The sequence below is a fragment of the Nannochloropsis gaditana genome, assembly GCF_000240725.1.
Source record: "Nannochloropsis gaditana CCMP526 unplaced genomic scaffold scaffold147, whole genome shotgun sequence".
Taxonomy (NCBI): Eukaryota; class Eustigmatophyceae; order Eustigmatales; family Monodopsidaceae; genus Microchloropsis; species Microchloropsis gaditana.
In genome coordinates this window covers 12,078-35,285 of record NW_005803806.1, presented here as the reverse complement: position 1 = coordinate 35,285, position 23,208 = coordinate 12,078, and the positions used below count along the sequence as shown (strand labels likewise).

Below are 23,208 nucleotides of genomic sequence, written 5' to 3'. Positions count from 1 at the left end.
AAGGATCGCAGGCTCCCTCTTCTCCCCCCGGGATGACTAGACTTGTGGTAGCACCAGTTGCGCTGAGACGCACAGCGTCTTTGATCTTTCCTTGAAAAATTTAAGTTAATGCACCCCCTCCCAAAATTTCCGCCAAAACAATGCGTCCTTTCGGGTGCGTTAGGAACGGCCCATCGACCCTATTCAGCGTTGAACGGGATGGATGACCGTCGCTTGTTCTGCCAAAAATCCACGAGGGTGAGAAAGCGCTGGATAAGTACTTTGACGGCGATAAATATTGACAAAGGTATTGTGCGACCGGCAAAGAAGGAGAATAAGAGGAGAAGCTTGCGGGTAAAGGCGGCGGGCGATCGCAGTGATCTGCTCGTCTCGGCGAGAGAGTCCGTTGAATTCAAATTCCCAGCAAATAGCCCGCAATTCAAATTCCCAGCAGATAGCCCGCCGGCTTTTTCCCGCCGACTGCCCCGGGGTCTCCGGCCTTCCTGCCGCCTGTATATAAATGGAGAGCCCAGTAGAGCGGAGAAAGGAAGAAGAAGTCTGTAGCTAGTGACACATTTTGTCTGTCTAGAAAATTTGTGTGATTCATTTCAGGGTTCTGAGAAAAGCACACAGCACACACGGTTCTTATCACCAAAGCCTTTTTTCTTTTTTTCACCATCGTAATCGCTCACTACCTTCTTCGCTCTTGAGGAGACTGGTGCGCTCCATTCATCTATCGTCTCGTTGCTCTTTGCGCACACATCCTTGCTTGGCGGCGGGCTTTTGCCCCAATAGTTTCTTCCTGAAAAGGGAGAGGGGGGAGAGGTGGTGTGCCTTGAAACTCTCGAAGACAACTCCTGTTCGCTGTTGCGGCAGTCCTTGTTTCTGCAAGCCTTTGCAAGAGACGTAACTGAAATTATGGAGTTGCTCTGAGGTGCTGTGATAAGGTGGTGACCCCCATTTTTCGACGCAGGAAGAATCTCCTCTAGCCTCAAGCTTCTGGGTCTCTTCGATACACCTCCGAATATGTCCCTCCTTCATTTCTGCTTTCGGTAATATTCTTCCAAAAGCCTGAGTCTCCCTGCACAGAGTGCTGAGATTACATCTTCACTCGATTTTCCACTCTCCTCAACGAGCACACTCAGGTAAAGTATGGCCTTACACAACAGCATACAGACACGAACAAAAACACACAATCACACACCTCGCATCCACTCCAATTTCTTCGTTCCCAAAAGCACACTACCCATGGCGTCTTAAATCAAGCTATGTGCAGACCTGCGACCGACAGACGACCTATTTTTCCTTGCATCTCTCTCGCCCGCAAAATTCCTTTTCGTGTGCTTTTCAAAGCTGGTGTGATGCCGAGGAAAGCATGCCTAGATGAGATCTGCCACATCGCTGGGCATCTCCTCAATCTGGGTGTTGTAAAAGACCTCGATGTCCTTCATGTATTGTAAGTCACCCTGCGTCACAAAGTTGATGGCCACCCCCTTGCGCCCAAAGCGACCCGACCGACCGATGCGGTGGATGTAGTTCTCGCGATTAGTGGGGAGATCGTAGTTGATGACAAGCGAAACCTGCTGCACGTCGATGCCGCGCGCGAGAAGGTCGGTCGTGATGAGGACGCGTGAGGAGCCCGAGCGGAACTCCTTCATGATCACGTCTCGCTCCCTCTGGTCCATGTCACCGTGCATGGCCGAGACCGTGAAATCTCGCTTCGTCATTTGCTCCGTCAGCCAGTCGACCTGAGAGGGCGAACCATTAGAGAAAGCTTAACTAAAACATGCCAGCACGGATGTATATATATTGCACCCACTTATTAATTTCACCATCGAGAGACATTTCCCCCAACTAGATCATCTCACCATCAATAGCTTCCTAAGTCCTGAGCTCTTACCTTTCTCCTTGTATTGCAGTAGATGATGGCCTGAGTGATCGTGAGCGTCTCATACAAATCACAGAGCGTGTCCAGCTTCCAGTCCTCGCGTTCTACCGCCACGTAGAACTGCTTGATCCCCTCCAGTGTGAGCTCGTCGCGCTTCACAAGGATGCGCACGGGCTCTCTCATGAATTTGTTGGTCACCTCCAAGACCTCTAAGGGCATGGTGGCCGAAAATAGGGCGCACTGCACCTTCTCCGGGAGGAACTTGAAGACGTCATAAATCTGCTCCTTGAACCCGCGCGATAGCATCTCATCCGCCTCGTCCAGCACGAACAGCTTCACATACGACATCTTCAGCGCCCGCCGATTGATCATGTCGTACACTCGCCCCGGCGTGCCCACCACCACATGTACACCGTTGCGCAGCTTGGCAATATCTTCCCGCACCGCCGTGCCTCCTACACAGGCGTGCACCTGTAGCGTCTCCACGAAGTCGCCCAGCGAGACAAGGACCTTTCTGATTTGTAGGGCCAGCTCTCGCGTGGGTGCTAGGACCAACGCTTGGCATTCCCGGATTGAAGTGTCGATAGACTGGAGGATGCTGATGGCGAAGGTCGCCGTCTTACCCGTCCCTGTCACACGAACATGGCGAGATATGGTTCAGGACAACCAGGGAAAACACCAACCAGATGAACAATCAGAACAATGGGTGGGCAGTAGAAGTGAAGATATTCGGGTGCGAGTTGGGTCAGGTTGTCAGAGATGAATGCTTGTCGTCAACGCGCGCAGCGCTAAGACTCGAAAGATGGTGTTTAAATTTCACAATCATCATTCCCACACTCGCCCCTGTCCGCCGACGTCCCATCCCAGAACTTTATTCCTTCCGAGCCCGGCGCCCACAGGCAACTTCCACAGCAGTCATTCTTCCACCCGTCCTACTCAGGGCCACTGACCTGATTGGGCTTGTGCAATGACATCACGGCCCATAAGAACAGGTTTCACCGCCCGCTGTTGGATTGCGGACGGCTTCTCGAAGCCGAAAGCGTAGATGCCGCGGAGGAGATCTTCGCGCAGGTCCATGGAGTCGAAAGTCTCCACGCACTCATCCCAGTTTGTGTCTATATCGGCGGACGATGGTTGCTGTGAATTTAATCCCGGTCCATCCGCCGAGCCCGAGGCGGAGACAGCGGCTTTCGGATCGGCAGCCATGCTTAAAGCGCGATGGCGGAGATGGTTTTAGAAAATGCTGTGGTCAAGGAGGAGGGGTCGGAGACAAAAAAAAAGCGGTGACGAATGATATGATTTCGAGAAAGTCGATTCCTACCGTGAAGACAAAAAGCGCCTTTGCGATCATTGTGTTGCACAATAGTGTTGTGAGTTTCCACAGCACGCAACATGCACCTGCTCTCATTCAGAGCCATGTAATGCGCTCCACCATGGCCACCTTGTCTCGACTTGTTTTTCATACGCAAAACAGTCATTCTTTGAAAGTCCCAAGCCATGGTCAGACGGTCACCTACTTATCAAACGCATTTCTGTGGGCTTTACATATATGCCTCCACAAAATCGTCCCAGTCAGGACAGCAATGGTGCCAGGGTCCGTCTCACCCAAGAGGAAAGGAGAAGATCTCTTCAGGGCCGTCCATTAGCCCTTCATAGCTTAGTGTTCCTCGAAAATGGAAATGGCGTCAAAGTTCTGTACTGTCCTTTCTCGAACTCGTTCGTCCGATACGATAGGCCGCACATCATTCCCAAAAGAAGACACAGTGAAAGTGGGCGCGAAGGGGAATGGTGCGGAAGGGGGGAAACGAGGGCCAAGAGGAGGCAAGAGAAGGCCGGTGCCGGAGCATGACTGAAAGGACTCAAATTTGGCGCGAAGGGCCCAGCCGCCGCTTCATTTTATTTTTATCTTCCTCTCACGCCAACCTACATCACAATTTTGACGTCCTCGGCCGTACGGCATATGCAGGGGCAGCCAAGACATAGTCGTTTGCCACTTTGGGGAAAAAAACTCCCGAAAATGTGGGCCATTCAGTGTCGTGGGAATGCCGTGCCCTTGCACACCTACAGACGAGCTTGGGGAGGTGCAGAGTGCAAGATTGGAGGTCACTCCCATGACCATTTGAGAATGCTACCCTTAGAGCCACACGTTTTGGGCCAAAATGAACTTCTAACCTTGGGAGCTGACAATTTGCGCCGTTTTGCGGTGACAAAAGGACCTTCCACAAAGCTTTTGGAGGGCTTCCGTGCAAGTTCCAATGCGACGCGGACTTATCTCCGACAATCAACATCAATGTCGTCTTCGGGGGTTTTGCCTCATTCGGCTCTAAGTAAAGCAGCAGACAACATGATGAGTGGCCTTCATGAACGCCCCGCACCTCGTGGGCAAGATCAACGGAATGGTATTCGTGGAGAGTTTCTTGGATCATCCAGTACACATCATGTGTCTGAAGTTTCACATGATATGTTCGCGCCAGTGCCATTCCAGCATGACTGCAAAGCTACACTTTTCCCGACTGATGATGATGCTTGCGACCCCCTGTTTAACAAAAAGATTAAAAAGTCGATTGCGCAAGCAGGCGCTGCAGCAGTTGTGACGAGCACTGTCTATCAGGCAGTTAAGCATCACAAGCACAAGAATGACAGGCAATCGGCAGGCGATGGCAACATATCTCAAACGATCGAGGAGAAACGCAAGCGAGCAGGGGAAAGTGGGCCGTTGACAGAGCCCACGGCAGAGTTTATGGCAACGGATCCGTGGAGAGGTGACGAACCAATTCAAGAGCCAACGCTGGACACTGCCGAGGCGTGGAGCACATTGCTACGCACTGCTCCCGCCTGGTCGCAGCTACGATTGTACTCTTTTATCCGGTCACTAGGTAAAGGTTCTCATGCTGAAGCTCTTCTGGTCGAAAAAGGTTCGTACGAAAGAGACAAGAGAAAAAAATTGTGTGTTCTTAAAGTGAGTAGTTTTTTGCCTGAGGCGATAAATGAAAGCCGACTGCTGAGTGTCCTATCGGCAAAGAGTAATATTGCCCATCCGTATGTTGTACGCTTGGAGGATGTCCATGTGGAACAGTTTGGAACGAGCCACTTGGCTTTCTTACAGTTAGAGTATTGCGAAGGTGGAGACTTGGACACTTATGTGCGGGGGCGAGGAACTTATTGCCGGCACGCATTTGATGACGTGCACATACATTACATCGCGAGCGAGTTGTTGGCCGGCCTAGCATCATTGCATGCCCAAGAAATCGTCCATCGGGATGTCAAGCCAGCGAACATACTCCTTGGGACGGATGGTGATGTGAAGCTTTGTGATTTTGGTGTTGCCAGCCAATATAGAGACATTTGGCCCGATGGGTCATATGTTCCTGCGGGATCACTAGCTTACATGAGCCCAGAGATTCGTCAAATGCTGTCATGTGCATCGGAAAGGGATCAATCAACATATAATATTGCCACAACTAGAGAGCTACCGGTCCTGACTTTAACAGGAAAGGTAGACGTCTGGGCATTATCTTGCGTTGTGTATGCCTTGTGTCTGTCTATCTCTGAACCCAATTTGGTCGATGTACCTCCCTTGCAAGCGGTCGCTGAGGTTTGCGATCACAGAGGATGGCCTCCGTTTAATGCTTCCCATAAAATTTCAAGTAAAGATCCTGGAAAGGTAGCCAATGAGATATGTTGGCTTTTGGTGTTGGGTCTGCAGCCAAATCCAGAATTACGCCCTTCTGCAGAAGATTTGAAAAAGTTCGTGTCTTGTTCTGAGAAACAAACCAATATTGAATGGTTGGCTCGTCTGTAAAGGAGATTAGTAAATGCACCGTGTTCATAAATACTGTACATGATGCTTTCAAATTTGAGAAAGAAGTCGTAATACAATGTGATGGAGGATTTTTGTGGCTTGTATCTCATTTTGATAGACACGACAGATACTGAATTTCTTTTCTTACGATCAATCTATGAATGTACACATTTCTTGTTGGAGTAATGTGCACGGAAAACAATGATCACAATCTTGAAAGTGCCCCCGTTGTATCCACTATGTAACGATAGCATACGGAAGTAAGAAATTCAGGTAAGTACGATTTATCCAGCAGAAAATGCTCGCAAATGGCTCGACAGAGAGCCAGAGCACGCTTGTCTTCGTACGATGTTGCTCTTGAACGTAATTTCTGGACCTCCTCGCTCAGAAGTACTTTGATTAGAGATGGCGTCACGACTAGTTCTGGTTGATCATCGAGCTTGACCTCATGCCGAAGCCATTGATGAACCTGTACTCGAGAGATCTCTGCTGTAGCGGCATCCTCCATCTGGTGGGGGAAGCAAAGATACATTTTTTGAAATAAGGAATGTATGAAAAATTGAAGGATTAGATATCTTGTCTCTTTGTTTCCTCAAGTGTTTCCAAGTGGAGGATGAACACGTCAAAAGTATTTGCTACGTGATACTCCATACTGGTAGAACCAAAAAAATACAGTTGCGAGAACGAGAATAATAAGTCCGCTACAAACTTAACTCACCTTATTATGGAGAGGGATACAACCTATGCCTTTGAGCCAAGCTTTGGTGTATTCGAGTACTACAAAGATATTCTCACGCAAACCATTCAGAGTCGAAGAACCCGCAGACGGCAGACGAAGGAGATCTTCAGCAGTAATAGGTACAGCAAGAGGTCTTACATCGTGAATTTGATTCTTGGTTGGCATGTGTTGATCAAAAATCTTGAGAGCTAGAGGAATAAGACCCGGCTAGAAGGTAAAGTGTTAGAACATGATGTGTGAGCGGAATTGATGCCAATTGAAGTATATCAAAGCCGCCAATTAAAATCGTCAGGGACAATGCATCTGGGGAGAAAAATTTAGTGGTGTGTAGCTTTCACTTACATGGGCAACCCAAGTCCCATCATGGCCTGCCAGGACCTCTCGCAACTTGTCTGCTCGTACACTTTCCAAAGCTGCCTCAGCCTCGTTTCCTCCGCTTCGAATAGGAATCTGTGCGGCCATACCTCCCATTGCAAAAGTTCCCCTCTTATGACATATGTGGATGAGTGTGGTCACATAGGCCTGCATAAACGGCGATGTCATGGTGAGATACTTCCGATCGGGGGTAATATAATGAGGCGAAGCTTTAAGCCGCTTGATGTAGCTGAAAGCATAATCCCATCGGCCACAGTTCAAGCCTAAACTATGCTCTCGTAGTTCATAGAGGATTTCCTCCATTTCAAAAGCCGCAGTCAGTGTCTCTATCAAGGCCGTGGCTCGAATAGTCCGACCCGGAAGTCCCATGATTTGTTCAATACAAGAGAAGACATCATTCCACCAGCGAGCCTCCACATGATACTCAATCTTTGGGATATAAAGATATGGTCCTATCATGGAGTGTAAGGATGCAAAGCCAGGTAAAATGAAATTGAATTTCTGGCATTTTAAGACGTGGTTTTGACATGTAGTAACTGAAATTTAGACCAGGTGGATTTCTAAATATGTTCAATAAATTATGGGGCTCTTGGTAGGATAGGAAATACCTGCTTCAAAATGTTTATCACATACCTACCTCTGCCTAAGTCGACAAGATTGCGTGCGTTGTAAAATAAGTAAACGGCCAGATCAAAAAGTCCTGCCGCCACTGGCTCTCCGCCTACAGTGACATGGGCCTCGTCAAGATGTAATCCTCGGGGTCGAACGAAAAGTGTAGCTGTCTTTTCTTTCAGTTGATAAATCCGTTTGGGGTTGTCTGGCGCTGTGTACACGATGGTGCCCCGAACAGCGTCGCGAAGGTTAATCTGCCCGTTTATCATATTTTCCCAAGTCGGGGAAGAGGAGTCCTCAAAATCCGCCATGTAGACCTTGGCACCTTTCCAACGAATAAGGTAGATAGAGGACATCAAAATTTTGAGTGTAGATTAAATTTATCGTCCTCGCTGCGAATATTTCTTACCGCTATTAAGTCCATTGATAACCATCTTCCGATCTACCGGTCCAGTGATCTCGACACGGCGATCCTGGATGTCGGTCGGGATGGGAGCGCAGCGCCATTCTGGATCATCACGGATGGACTTAGTGGCTGGTGAAAAGTGAGGCAGGACACCACCGTCGATCTCGAGAGCCTTACGAGAGCGCTCAAGGAGCAGGCCTTGCCGCCTCGGCTCGAACTCGTAGTGCAAGAAGGCCAATATACGACGCAGTTCAGGAGGAGAGAGTAATGCAGCCTGCTCAGGAGTGAGGGTCCCAAGATAACGCACCTCGGCTAGGGAGGAGTTAGGTTCCAAACCTCGCACAGCCGACGCCGAGGCCGTGTTCATGTCTGTAATTGATGTTGAAGAGGCTTATAGCAAAGCCGGAAGGGAGAGGACAGAGGGAGCTACATAAAAAGGTTATTGCTATATCATCTAGCATCACTGCCTTTGAAGTATATTATTTCTGTTGAGCATGGATTCATATGGATTAAAGTGTGACACTTTTTTTCCTTGGCACAATCTCAGCTGTTCCGGGCACGGGCACGGGAACGTCGGAGAGGTTGCGGTCTCGCCGAAGAACGAGACGCCAATATGCCCGTGAAAGCTGACACAGAGGAAATCCACGACTGAAGATGGCCATTATTTCATCCCAACCGCCCACAAGGTCACATCGTCGCAGAGATTTTTAGGGAAGGACTAGTTCGTGCACAGATATTCTGTACACAGCCAGCCCATCCTTGCAGCTCTCTCTCACCAAAGCGGATACTTGCTGCTGAGGACTTGGAGGTGTCTCGGACTGAATTACCGCAAACGCACCGCTGCCTTACCCCTTGATCGCACATAAGGGTCTATCTGCGTCTACAGCTCTCACTGTTGGAAAGCCATGGAAGGCCACACCAAGTTCTCTATTTCTTCACGCACGCATCCGTCCTTTGTGCCACCTCTCTCCCGTCCCCCAGTCCTTCGATCAGGGGGCAGACCTGCCACAACACGCGCCACCCGGCCCTTCCTCCCGGCCCCAGCACACTTGCATTGTAATGTCTGGAGTTCCATATTAATTGCCGAAACAACGGCTGATTTTGGACCCGTTAATCCGAGTTTTGAGGCTCGTCTAGACGTGGGAGCGCTCTTTTCCTTGGTAATCATGTCCTTGGTGGTTGCGCTATTTTGGGCACGTGTCATCACGGCGATCACTGATAGGGAAAAGAGAGAGAGCCTGGAAAGAATACAGCGAGAAATTCGAGTGAAAAAATTGACGGGGAGATTCGACGGCGGGGATGAGGAAACACTGCGCCTTGCCGAGGAAGAGCAGGCGAGGCCGGCACTGGGCGAGGTCGGCTCTTTTTTAAGGAAGTTTCGGTTGGTCAACGAAGGACGGCGTATCAAGGAGGACGGAGGTGCTGATGACAATAGCACCGAGTGAAGCGGAGGCTGGTAAACTCGGTGCAAAAGCATCATTTCACCTCCTGACACGTGGCCGTGTCAAGCAAAGGGTATCATGACAAGGCGCTCAAGAGGAGTTACACGTTATTGGATGTTTGAGCTTCAGTGCACTGATCGATGAGGATGAGGTGTTTTAATACTTTGTTTTGACGAAGAATACTGCGCGAACTTCAGTTATGAAAGATGATCGGAAAGGGTACCAAATAATTCGAGAAGAACACAACGATTTTGATCATTCTCCTTTAAGCACCTGATGAAAAATCCTCCTTCTAGGAATAGGGGCAACTGGCTTATGCTTCGAGTCTGTATCATGCAAGGGCCTGGCTAGGAAGCGCCAAGACGCAGCTCTTTATGCTGTTGCCCACAACTATGGCGTGTTAAATTTTTATCTTACCTGTAACGCTTACTTTGTTGCTTATACTGCATTGATCGCTCTCCTAGTCTTACAACCTTAACTTATACTTTGTAAAAGTCATTTCATCTTAAGATATTTAATTTTTAAAAAAATTGAGGAGCAGCGCTCTAGCAAAACGTCGGGAAAAAAAAAAGAGGAACCAGACGAGATGACTAACTAAAGCCGCTACAAGAAACGAAGGTGTACGGCCTCAGCCTCTCGATGAGCATTAGTAATAATTACTTATTTTGGGAAGTTATATATGCTCTGAATTCTTTTTGGACATAGTAACGCGTTTCATGGGCAACTCTAAACAGGAGAACGGAAAAGGGCAGACATTAACTTTACTTTCTGAAAGAAAGCAACTTTAACGGCGAAAGTCACGCCCTTGGCGAGGAAAACCGCAGCCAGTGGAGCCCGAAGACAAACCGGCCGGGAGGGGGGATGAGGGAGGGGTTTGATGCAGTGTCTTTGATTATGTGGACATGGTAGACATTATTCAATGCGTATATCTTGTGGTCCTTCCACGTGAATGATAACTCACACTGCCTCCCTCATCATAGTATCTTCCCCAGGTCGACGCAAGCTGGCAATCCTCCCAAGCCTTAGCCAGGTATGTATGTGCTGTCTCGGGGGGGGCCGCCACATGGTATTTTTCTCAGACATACGACCACTTACTCGTTATAATGCTTGAGGAAACTTGGTGACGTGCTAGACATTGTTCTTCGATGTGACCAAATGAATACCTGGGGCACCAAGGGCGCCATCCCTTTCACGGTTTCTCGCGCTTTTTAAGTCTTGATGCGCTCACGTCTCCGCACCACATGCTGATTGACCACAAAAAATGAAGCCGCAATACGCTTACGGGTGTCATAATATTCTCTTGTTCTGGCTTGGAGCCTTGACGACCCAATCAGTCCCCCTCTTTCATCACTGAGGGTATCCTGATAGTTTGACGTCGAAAAGAGAAATTGAGACGATAGCCTAGTGATGTGTAGAGGCTCCACCGCAATCACTTCTAGCACCGTCTCGAAATGTATAGCATCCCATGCCTCGCTTTTCGGGCTGCTGGACTGTAGTATTATTTTTGCCACGTACCATCCGAAGGCTTGAGATAATCGCTTTCTTTGCGAAACGAAGCGGGACATTGACGAATTTCTAACGTCGACCTCGTCTTTATTCCCTTTCTATGTTCATAGGGGAATGGGGGAAGATAATTGCAGCGTCACGCCTGGAGATGCACGGGTCCGGCTCCGTTTCTTCACGCGAGACCCTACTATTCGTGTCAGCGAAGCCCCTCTGGCTGTACCTGTCTCTCTCAACAGGCGGGGGCTTTCCGAGGTCATCGACCATCTTCGCGGGAAGGCCGCAGAAAGTGAAATAACGCGAAATAAGAAGACACATAGAGGGTATGATTTCGTGATCGAAAACCAGCTCTTGCGGTGTCCTCTGGAGAAGTTTCTGCGCGCCACCGGGATCTCCACGGAGTCGAGCGTGGATGTGGAGTATTTCCGAACGCTTCAGGCACCAGTGCAAGGTTCTTCTAGCAAATCAGAGGCGGCGTGGGTGGGGTCGCTCGTGGCTTGTGAGGGGAATGGGGGGGAGGACATGGTTTTAGCTGGGGCTTTCGATGGGAGTCTGCGATGTCACTCAGCGCGGGGCTGCGTCGAGCTCGGGGGGCGCTGGCTCCATGCTCATCGTGGACCGATCAAAGCGATGGCAGCGTTGGAGCCCGGAGCCCAGGAACAAGAGTCTGGGGCATCAGAGAGAGGCGTCGTGACGGTGGGAAAGGACCAGGTGGTCAAGGTGTGGCAGGTGCTGGTGGGAGGGAGGGGCGAGAGGAAGGGCGGGAAGGAGGCAACGGTGCGTCCTGTGAGCACCCTGATCGGACACGAGAATAGCGTGGAGTGCGTGGCTGTGCGTGGGAAGGAACAGGTGCTGAGCGGCGACGTGGGGGGGGTGCTTTGCCTGTGGAAGATAGACAAAGAGGAGAGGACCCCGGTTACCGCACCCTCCTTCACCAGCGTCCACAAAAGGAAGAAGCGTAAAGTTGTCGAGGGAATGGATGACGAGGATGCATCACCGCCAATTCCCGGCATCCATGCGCCCGTGTCGCTCTTCAAGGCTCACGCGCAGTGCGTGAGCGGCGTCAAATGGCACCCTAAGGAGTCCCTGGCCTTCACCTCCTCCTGGGACCACTCTGTCAAAATCTGGGACCTCGAGCACCAGAACTGCGTGCAGACGCTTAATGGGAGCAAGGTCGTCACCTCCTTTGCCATTTCATCAGGCAATCTTCTCGGCGCAGGGCACCCCGACGGACGGCTGCGGATATGGGACGTGCGCTCCGTGGAAGAGAAGCAGGGCATGACGCTAGCGGCCCCCGGAAAGCGGGTCATGGCAAGCTGTGGCTCCTGGATCTCTGGCGTGGCATGGCACCCGCAGCGGGACAACGTGCTTGCAGCTATCTCTCACGACGGGTATCTTCGCGTCTGGGACCTGCGGGCCACCAAGCCCCTTCACACCCTCCGCGCGCACGAGGATAAGGCTCTTGCCCTTTGTTTTGGGCGGGCTCGTGATCAGTTGGGGATGTGGGCCATCTTCACAGGGGGTACAGACGGGGTTGTTCGCCGATTCGAGACTTCGTAAAATGCAGCGTGACTCCTCAGACACCAGAAATTTTGCGTGTTATTCAAAAGTACTGCGGGATGATTATTAATCATTTTTGTGAATTCCCAACTTCGTTTTTGTACTTGTTTCCTTTCGCTTGGATGGCACGTTTTGGCCCGTAAGGTACGCAAAGAGACTCGATGTGGTGATCCTTCGTCTTCACACGAACACCTCGGGCAGATATTTGAAAGGGGCAATATATTTAGACATGAAGAGGTGACCCTAGCGTAAGCGACATGAAGAGACTGGTAATCTTGAGCCTCGCTGTAGAGCTAGCTGATTCCGGACGATGCTGAAGGTGGGCATCGGACGGACGGACGACTCGGCGACGGGTGCCCGAGTCAAAGGCATGGCAAAGCATCAGCGTTAGTAAGAAATGAATTGTCTTGCTACGAGTGTGCCTTGTTTACCACCGATGACCTCCGAGGCAGACAAGTTCGTCCTCAAATGTTGATACTAGTTCAGTTTTTGGAACACACATTAAAGGAAGGACAAGAAGCAGCTCGTTGGGCCAATGTCTGCCCCTTGTGAGCTACACAGCTGTGCAGTACGATGACACGGCTCGCAAAGCGACTGGGGGGCACTGGAGGTGGAGCCTTGAAGTCGTTGCTCTACATCAGTGCGAGCACTTCCTTACCCGCCATCGGACCTGCCGGAGCTTTAGGTAGGCAAAGCTCACTGATCTTCTCCTGCATGCTCTAAAGGCCCTCCCTGTCCCCCCTCAGAAAATCACGCTGCCAAAATAAATTGCAGGAGTACTGAACTTCATGCAATTGTTTTAATCTCCACAACGACGCATGAGTAAAAAGACGGGCAACCTTTTTTAATTGACAATCGTGGCAAATTGTGATAAAGACAAGCTTTTTTCTTTATACAGACACTTGCCCCTCCTGATACACAATTTTCTGATTTTTGTCCGCTTCAAATTAGTCCCATATTTTGTAAATAGTCGATCAAATCTAATCTTTACTAGGAGTCCTCTCTCTTTCCGGTGCATGCACCGTCCGAAATGCTCCCACAAAAACGGAGGTGGGTCTGGAATTTTCTGAAGCCGTGTAGCTCAGGGAGCTGCTTGAGGCATCGAGCTGTTGGGGCCATCAAGGCTTCCGCACTCCGCTGCCGCCTGCTTTGCCAGTCGCCGCCTCTCCCGATGCTCCATTTTGACGGTCCGCCACTGCTCTTCCAGCTCCTGAAGACGCATGATCTGCTCTTTCTCTGCGGTCCGTACTTTTCGCTCGAAGTCGGCCATGTCGCGCATGTGCTTCTCGAGCAGCTTCCTGTGGCTTTCCTCTTTCTCCTGCCTTGACTTCCTCATATTCTCCAGCCGGATGGAGAATGCTTTCTGTGACCGCTGCAGGCCCTTCTCGTAGTCCGAGCGCAGTCGCGTTATTTCCCCGTCACCGTCTAGGTCGTCTCCCCCGTCTCCCCGCTCCCCTGTTGACTCGTCATCCGAGCTCAAGACGAACGAGGCCGTGTGAGAGGCCCCTCCTTGGAGGTGCGAGGGAGCGTGCGAATGAGAAGAAGAGTCAAACTCCTCTCCTTGCGACGCCGCGGGACTCAAACGATGCAGATCATCGTCAGAGGGTGGATAGAAATGCTGTAGATGAGGAGGAAGGCCTGTCATTTGCCATCGCCCTGCTCTTCCTCCCCCGCCTGCTCCTTCTCCACCACTCCATCCCCCGTCGCTGCTCGCGTCGCTGCGAATGTGGTGAGATCCGCCACCCTCCTGTCTCCTGTGCTGCTCCTCTAGTAGTTGCTGCTTCACCAAAGCATCGGCCGAATGGTTCCGAGAGTGCGCCTGGCCCTGGTGGTTGCCGAGACTGTCCAGGCTCAGGTCTGGCTGGAACTGCCCGCTAGCACGCATCGCCGCCAGGTGCGCCATGTTATTCGTGGAGAGGGAGCGCGACAGGCCTACCCGACACACCTCCCTCTCTTCTTCTGCTTCCCCCCGCCCCCGCCCTTGCTCCTGCTGCGGCTCTCCGTACTGTCCAACATTCATCGTTCCCGAGACCCCCTCCATAGACGAGGAGCGCTGAAGATCGGTGCTGGGCGGCAACATCTCCGCCCGATCACGCCGCTCTCTTGCCTCCTGCGCCCGGGCCCGCCGCGACTCGTCCGCGAGCCGGCGGATGGTGGCGGCCACCGGCCCCAGATCGGAGGCAGGCAGAGCGAGCTCCTGCACCATCTCCTGCGCGACCTGCGAGGCGTCGTCGTCGCTCAGATGGAAGTCGAACTCGATATCTCGCAATTTGCCCTTCATCTTGGCGCGGATCACCAGGCAAAGCACGTCCGACGACGCCCTGGCGCCCGTATCCCCCACGCGGACCTGCACCGTGGGCGCGGGTCTGGGGGCGGAGGACGCCGAGGGTCGCTGTTGCTGCTGGGTAGGCCCCCTGCCCGGACTTCCGCCCCCGTATCTCGTCTGAGACAGCTGCGGGTGGGGCTGGTGCGGCACCGGGGGATTGCCCTCTGTGGAAGACATGGCCGGGCTGGAGGATGCGCCGCTGCCACGACGGGCAGCTCCCCCCGGCCCCGGGCCGCCCCGACTACCGGCTGCAGCGGAGGGGGGGGGGGGCTCGGCCTCGTTCACGTGCAGTAAAGCCCAGCTCTCGGGGTCTTGGTGGTGGTGGTGGTGGTGGTGGGCAGAGGGGGCTTGCTGGCCTCGCCCAGCGGTCTGACTCATGGGAGAGGGGCCATGTCGGGGGGGTCGCTCGGCGCCGCCATGGCGAGGGGAGGAGGCCGCCCGAGCAGCATGCTTGCCGTCCCGCTCCCGCCCCTGCAGCTGATGGTGAGAGAGCTGGCCCCCCATCCCCCCCAAGGACTGCAGGTGCTGGTGCTGCGCCGCCTCGAGCAGCGCACTCGGGGGCGCAGGGAGAGAGGAGGTGGGGCCCTCCAATAGGGCGGAGCCCCCAAAATGTCCTTCCTGGACGGGCGAAGAGGTGTTGTAGCTCTCGAGCGTCCCCTCCGAGCCGCTATGGGAGAGGGCGGGGGTAGGGGGGGATGTCGTAGTAGAGATGCAAGGAGGAAGAACCCTCCGAGTGCGCGGAGGTGGCGAGCGAGTGGGAGGAGTGGGTGCGCTCGGGCAAAGGGAAGGGACCGCCGCCCTCGTGAGCTCCATGGCCTTGGAGGGCGTGGTGGTGGCTCTGATGGTGCATGCCCAGGAACTGGTCCTGGCGAAGCTCGGCCGGGTCCCCGTCGCTAGAGCAGGAGCCGCCGCCAGAGTCCGAGGGGGAAGAGGCCTCCCCCTTGCTGCCCGCTTTCGAGGCCCCGCCCGGGCCCTTCTTCTCTTGCCGCAAGGCCCGCTGATGCTCCAGGTGCTGCGACGAGTGCGCCGGTGGAGCTCCGCCCGCCACCAGCGGCTTGCCTGCGCGACTCACTCGCCGCAGCGTCTCCCCAGGCCCATGCCGCCCGCTCGAGCGGCCCTTCTCGCCGGGACCCCCCGCCTTGGTCACGGGCGAATCCGGCACCCTCTTGGAGGCTCCCCCTTCCCCGCCCTTCCCTCCCTCGCCGCTCGCCTTCCCACCTCCGGGAGAATCGAAGCCTCGCCTGAGAGTGTCAACACTATGAGGGCCCGTACCGGGGGGCTGCTGCTGCTCCTGGCGCTGTGGCCGCTGCTCTTCGTCTTTCTTCACGTCGGGCTGGGCGGGCCGGGTCGGTGCGGGAGAAGAGGAGCTGGACGTGGAGGGCGACTCGACCAGCACCTCTTCGTCGTCCTCCTCCTGCTGCTTCAGGAAGTTGCTCTCCAAGAGGTCCTGCACGCTGGGACGTTGGGAGGGGTCCGAGGCCAGACAGCTGCGGATGAAGTCGCGTGCCCGCAGGTTGCAGACGCGGAAGAGGACCTTGGGCGCGACCTGGCCGATCACCTTCTTGTAGATCTGAGCGGCGTTGGCGCACTCGCTGTAGGGCGTCTCCTTGGTCACCATCTCGAGGACGCACATCCCGAAGGCGTACACGTCCACCTTCTCGTCGTACTTCTCATCGTAGAGCTCGGGCGCCATGAACTCGGGGGTGCCGAGCACCGAGAGCGGTGCAGTCCGTCCCGTGATGTAGGTGGAGAGCCCCAGGTCCCCGATGCGGAGGTCGCCCGAGGACCCGTTGATAAAGATGTTGTCGCACTTGAGGTCCCGATGGATGATGGGCGGGACGTGGGAGTGCAGGTAGAGGAGCCCGCGCAGGATCTGCCGGCACCAGCGCTTGATGATTTTCCAGCGGATGACCTGCACCTTCTTGATGAAATCCTTGAGGGAGCCGGAGGAAAGAATCTCCGTAATGAAAACCACCTCCTCCCGCTCCCGGTTCACCCAGGAGCCGAAGAAGGAGATAATGTTCCCGTGATCGAGCTGCTCGAGCAGGCGCACCTCGTGCATGATCCGGATCTTCTCCTGCTTGGGCAGTCCTGCCAGACTGATGGTGTTCCAGGCCACCAGTAGCCCCTCCTTGGTGTCGTAGGCCCGGTACACCATTTTGTACGCGCCCTTCCCCAGGACCTCGTTGAACCGCACGTACCGCTTCTGCGGGGAGTACTCGATGATCTGCTTCCGCAACTCCTCCTCCGGGTCACGCCCGTCCCCCATGCCCGGTAAGGCGCCGTCGCTCCCTCCCACCAGCCCCGTCGCGCCCAGGAGACCCAGGCCCCCGCCGACCGTGCAGCCGCTTGCACTCAACATGTTGGCAGCCGCGCCCTTCTCTCGCATCGCAGCGGCCGCGGGTGCCGGGGTCGAGGGTCGTGAAGCACCACCTTCCTTTCCATCCTGCTCCCTGTGATCCCCGTCTTCTCGCGCCTTCTCGGGCGGCAAGGGTGGCTGCAATGGCGCCGAGGCGGCCTCTGGCGGGCGCGAGACCGCGTCTTCTGAGGCCGACATGCAAACACGGAAACTCGGCTTGGTTTACTTTCCACTTGAAACTAATATCCCTGTCCTACCAGCTGTTCCTTTTCAAAATGTAAAGCAACTCTGCGAGCTACCAGCAACGCACTAGAATAAGCCACATCTTCCCCTGCACGGAGCTCCTGCTGTTGCTACTGTCTGGAAGCAAGGTGTTGCTGTCACAAGGACAATGTACGCTGGGTGTGAAGAACAGATGAGTACACAAAGATGAATTCCTGTTTGATGTGCAAAGATATAAAAAAAGGACTGTGGCCAATTTGTACCTTTTTGGGGGGGGAACTCCTCAACTCGGTCACGAATGGCGCCCGAGATGAACACCCGACTCTTTGGAGGGGCACGCGCACGAACACTCCGCAGGCGATCCCTTACACATTGTTTTACATGCTTGTAGGCCTGAGTCTCATCATTACATCATTGAGAGCATCTGAGACGCATCAAATGCTGAGAAAGTCCCAGCACTTTCCCAGTCCATTACATCCTCCCGAGGGGCGGAGATTTCAAAAGCGCTTCCAAGCTTACCCTTCGCGGAATCCTGCTTTCTTCTGTAGGCTATCCGCTTGTTGCTCCACGAATGTTTCCAAGTGCGCACAGGCCTACAACGAAGGCCCGAAGGCCCTTGGGAGATGGAAATGAAGGGAAGAGAGCCAGGTTACAAGCCGCGGACTCATGAGGGAGAGGGGAGGCCGAGCCGCGGAGAGAAGGCAAAGCAAACATTGGTATTTCCTAGCACAGGGTGCTATGCCCTGAGACCACCGCAACATATTCCCCGATTCATCTCTCGTGCATCCCATGCGTCTCACGAATCGAGAAGACGTGGATGCTGTGGAGCAGCTTGGCCTCTCAGGGGGTGAAGAGGGGCGAGGGGAGTGCGGGAGAGAAGGGCGGGGAGGGGAAGGGGAAAATTGCGCGAAGACTGAACCGAGCTGACGTACTGCTGGCGTCAAAGCAACGGAATTTTTTTTCTCCGATGGCGACATGCGCGAGACAGAGGTTTATGCACATTTTTTACGTCTTTGACTCTGATGCATGCGACCTTCTATAGATTCGCTTTAAAGTGTTGACGCTTTGAAATGTTGACTGTGATCTGATTTTCATATTTTATTATCTTGTCGAAAGATAGCACAGCTCGGAAATGGAATGGGCCGTCAGTAAAGATAGGTCTTTGCGTTGCGGCTGTCACAATGGCGTGGACACACGATATATGATTTACAATAAAGGCCCTCTCATCTCATTTTTCATTTAAAAATAGGGAATCATGCGAGTCTTTTGGCACGGGCTTTTTATGGCCGCTCTTTTCTGTGTGTCAACCGGGGCCAAAAAATTGAGGTCAGTTAACGACGCGTTAAGTCGAGAGGAGCAGGAACAAATCGAAATAAAAGTGGACGAAATGAATGGACAAATTTCTCGTCACCTTGGAGAGGAAGCTGGTGTAGGTCAGTTTTTAAAAGTGGAGGAAATGGCACAGAAGAAGATGGTGTTGGTGGATGACTCGGACCTAGTTTTCGGTGACAATCCCGATGTCGACACATTAACCAATTGGGCGCAAAACCAAAAAGTGACTGGGCTGCGCAAGCACCACCCAAAGACATACGATGAGGTGGCAGCACTAGTGCGACAGAAGCGTGCTGAAGGTGCCAAACTACGTGTCATGGGGGTTGCGCACTCGTGGTCGAACGTGTTGCCGGACGATAACACGGATGTAGTGTTTCTGGACAACTTCAAGCTGATTACCCAGAGCCCCAACGACTACAGCATCGTCACTGTACAGGCTGGTGTACTGCAAAGCGAACTGGCTGACTGGGCTGACAGTCCCGCGCGCGGCTATGGACGTTTCTCTTACTTGTATCAGAACACCTTGGTACAGCCTATCACCTTCGTGGGGGCATGCCAGACAGCATCGCACGGGTCAGGCTTCGTACCTCCCACCCCTGACTACATAATTGCTATGACCATCATTAATGCGAATGGAGAAATAAAGTTTTACGACAGCTCTCACCCCGATCTGCGTGTTATGGCAGCATGCCTCGGCATGTGCGGTATCGTATTGGATGTGACGGTACGCTTCAACCCCGACACGAGCGCCACGATGGTCACGCAAACCAAGATGCAGTACTATGACCTCTTTCCTCCTCGAGGCGTGCCTATCAATGACTCGTACAACCCGCTCAAGCACTTCATCGAGAGTCACGCAGGTGGGGCTATCAATTACTCTCCTTACAACAGCGCCCTCCTCCGCTCAGCCAAGTTGGACGTTAACATGATCGAAGAATACCACCAAAGCGACGGAGTTTGGGCGCACGCCGTCGATAATCTACCCGGTACCCCGGTGTGCCCCTCGCGCGACGGACTGCCCATCTGGGGCACCCAGCACGAACCTTTCTACGACAAGGACCTTTTCGTCCCGGTAAGTCCTCGGTTTGAGGGGGTGCACGCGATGGGTACTCTCAATCTCTGTTTTTCGATCTTACGAGGTGATCAGACTCTCTCGACCTCCCGTGATGCCTTCTCCAGGAGGACTGGCTGATGAACATCCCGGGCTCCCGCATTCACCGCTCCTTCATGGGCGACTGGCGCCTGAACAGCAAATGGGCCAACTACTCCCCCTTCATGGGTCAGGTAGTCAACAACCAGGTGCGTACCCCATGCGACCTCCCTGTCCCTGCCCTGCACGGCGCATAAGCGCACAGACGTGACCACACACCTCGCCCTCCTACGCGCCTGAGTGTTCTTCCTTCGCCCTCTCTTCACAGGTCCTCTTCATGAACCCGCCTTCCTTCTCGTACCGGACATCCGTGACGTACAACACATCGAATGCCGGGTCCACCCACTTCTTGCGGTATATCGACGGTATCACATCCGGACTGGACTTTGAGTTCGCCTTCAAGGTCTGAGTAGAGATAGGGAGCAGAGGGTGTGCTGTCTTTCTGACATGTCGAACAGCCTTGCATGGGGAGGACTGTCGCTTGTTGGCTCTCACCCCCCACGTGTCTGCCCACTCTGCATCCAACCCCAGGTCGACGATGACTTTGGAAACATCTACGAGGCGTGGCGAGTCATGATCGAGGAGAGCGAGAACATGTGGCGGGAGAAAGACATGATTCCTCTCAACATCTTCGCGGCGATTCGGTGGGTCGGGGCCTCTGAGTGCCCGCTGTCTCACGCCTTCGGAAAACCTGGGGAGCGCTTTGCCATGCTCGAGCCCACGTCATCGCACGGCACGAGTACGTACATGTATATGTCTGGTCTAAGACATATTTCAGATTATAAGATCCGTACGTGCGCGGACTTTCTTGTCCTCGTTTGGCTTAAGGCAGCCAGGCACTATCTGTGTCTCCTGTGCATGCTCTAGTCTGAATTTGTATCTACGACTTACCGGTACCTGCACCTGGGTCTTCCTTCACTTTCCCTCATATATCAAACACACGTTTCCTCAGCTGGGTGGGAAGAATACCTGAAGCGAGTAATGGCTCGATGGACCCAGATCCGCTCAAAGGATGGGAGCCTGCCCAAGCCGCACTGGGCCAAGTGGTACAAGGACTGGACTCCCGAAGTCATCCCCTACATCAAGCAGGTCTATGCCGCACAGATTCAGCGAATCCGCCCGGTGGTCCTCAGACAGGATCCAGAGGGCATCTTCCGCACGTCAACTTTATGTGACATCTTCGATCTGCCGTGCTTGAATTGTTGACAGTCCCTTTCAGGGACTGGAATTTGTAGCGATTCCGGAAGGGGACAAGCTCGAAAGGGGAGCTTAGAATAAGTATACGGTTGAGGTTTCGCCGGAATGCTTTACTTGGAAGGACTGGGATGCCTTTCAGATGCCCCGGATACGTACATCACCACTCGTTCGTGTACGCGTCGGCAAACTTTCACTTTGGGGAAGGGATGAATACTGAATATTGTTTATGATTATGAAAGCCACACATTTGTAAGTGAAGGGTCACGTTATTTAAAAAGGGGTTGAAAAGGGAGAAAGCTAAAACGACAAGTTGCTGAGATGTGTGTTCACTAGACCGTGCACACCACATGTGGTGTGCTGCGCTGATACCACTTAAAAAAGAAAGCAAGCTGAATTTTTAATACACACATATTCGCTACCTTTTGTGATTTGATTGCAACTAACTCCACGAGACGACACCCACTAACTTCTGGCATAATCTATCCTGACCCGGAAAAATACAGCTCTGCATTTTATGCGATCTCGTTTAAAGTTTCTTTTGAGGACGCTTAGCAAACTAAGTGGCAAACATTTGCCATACTTCATTGTTTTCCGGACAAGAGAGGGGGTGCGGTGTAGTACAAGCAGTATTCTTACTTTTCCACATTTACACATTACAACGAAATTAAATGCCAGGATACATGAAACAAAAATGCGCATGATAAGAATCAATATTTAATCAACACGATACAGTCACGAATGGCAGAGGACTATTATCAACATGGATGGGAACAAAGCGAGGAAAGAGTGATAGTGAGAGCGACCCCATGTGTTGTTACCTATCACGCGTGAGGACGCTCGGCGTGAAGCTTTTCCATTGTGCGTATTTTTCCTCTTTAAGAGCCATTGCGAAAACGCACGACCTTTTCATAAAATATAGCAATATACCGTAAAGAACTTAAAACAGAGAGCAAACACGGGAAATCTCAGGGAAATTCAGCTCGGAAGTCCTCGGGAGTTGAAGCGGCGAGAGCAGAGTTCAATCTGCGCCCAGTTTGCAGCCGGTCTATCCCCCTATTTGTCTGGGCAGAATCCCCGAGTAACATGAAAGCAAGCAAATTTTCTCGTTAGGTAATTAAAGAAAATATCAAAAAGCGAGATGGATGATTGTCGGCTCCCCATCTTGTCCCCATATGCATAATATACACTTGCTGCTCCGAGTACCACAGGCAGAAGCACCCTATGACTTCCTATGTGCACCCCCAAACACCGCTTCCCTTCTATTCTGTGGAGCATGCCTCGCACTCTCGGCCATCAAGTCCATATAATGCCTCATATGTAGCAGGTAAGCCTGAATTGCATCTGAATGAAGGCCCCCCGCAGTTCAAAAGTGCCATGGAGCTCGTGCAACGATTACAAGAGCAACTCAAGACAGTGCGGCTCGACAAAGGACGGCTTGAGGAGCGATGCTTTGCTCTGGAGCAAGAAGTGGGTGAGATCAGTCAGCATTTGCTGGCTTCAAAGCCTGTAAGAACGAACAAGTTGTCGCCATCGTTCGGGTCTCCCACATTTGCTGGCAGCGCGTACCACCCTAAAATTGAAAATGGACCTTATTTGGAAAATCCGTCGGCAAAAGAATGGGCCTCCAAGGATAGTCTGCGCGCGCGACTCGTCTCAGTGGAAGCGCAGCTCGCGAGTCGCGACAAGGAAGTCTTGTCACTGCAGAAGCGTTTGGATAAGGCCCTGAGGGCCCTGGCGGCGGCAGAGAGCAAGCACTTGGAGGACCTGTCGCGGCTCTTCCGGGGGTCGGCGCGTACGGGGGAGAACAACGGGGAGCGTGCCAAATGGAAACGGGAAGTGAAGCTGGCGCTGCGGGAGGCCGTGCGGTGGAGGTGTGAGGTCGAGCGGGTGACGGGGCGGGCGGGGGGGGAAGAGGGGGGCGCGGACGAGGGAGAGGGAGGGGGAGCCCCGACTGTTTTGAAAGTGACGGGGCTGGGGGCGAAACGGGCGAGAAGAGAGGGAAAGAGGGTCACTCCAGCGTTGCAGGAGAGGATCGCGAAGCAGGCAGGGGCGATGGAGTCGGAGAAGAGGGAAGTGAGAGCATTGGAGGCGCGGTTGGAGCGGGCCCTCCGTCAGAAAGAGAAGTACAAAGAGCGCTTAGTTGTCTCGCGTGGAGCCGCGTTAGCGCTAAAGCAGGAGCTGGCGTCTCTGGCCGGGCGGCCCGAGCTCCTGGAGGACGACTTGCGCGGGTCGGTCGGGGGGGCGCCTACGCGGGGACAGGGAGGAGGGGCCTGCTTAGCGGGCGGTGAAAGAGCCTTTCATGGAGGGAGAGGGGAG

The 23,208-nt window shown here is 53.3% G+C and overlaps 1 protein-coding gene across 1 annotated transcript; it reads left to right on the top strand.

Moving 5' to 3' along the window:
• Positions 1–3,830: 3,830 nt before the first annotated feature.
• Positions 3,831–5,758, top strand: NGA_2126300 (serine threonine protein kinase; the record flags this gene model as incomplete). The annotated part of the gene is made up of 1 exon (XM_005855639.1): positions 3,831–5,758. A coding segment is annotated over one exon (1,839 nt), but the record flags the coding sequence as incomplete, so codon positions are not given.
• Positions 5,759–23,208: the final 17,450 nt, after the last annotated feature.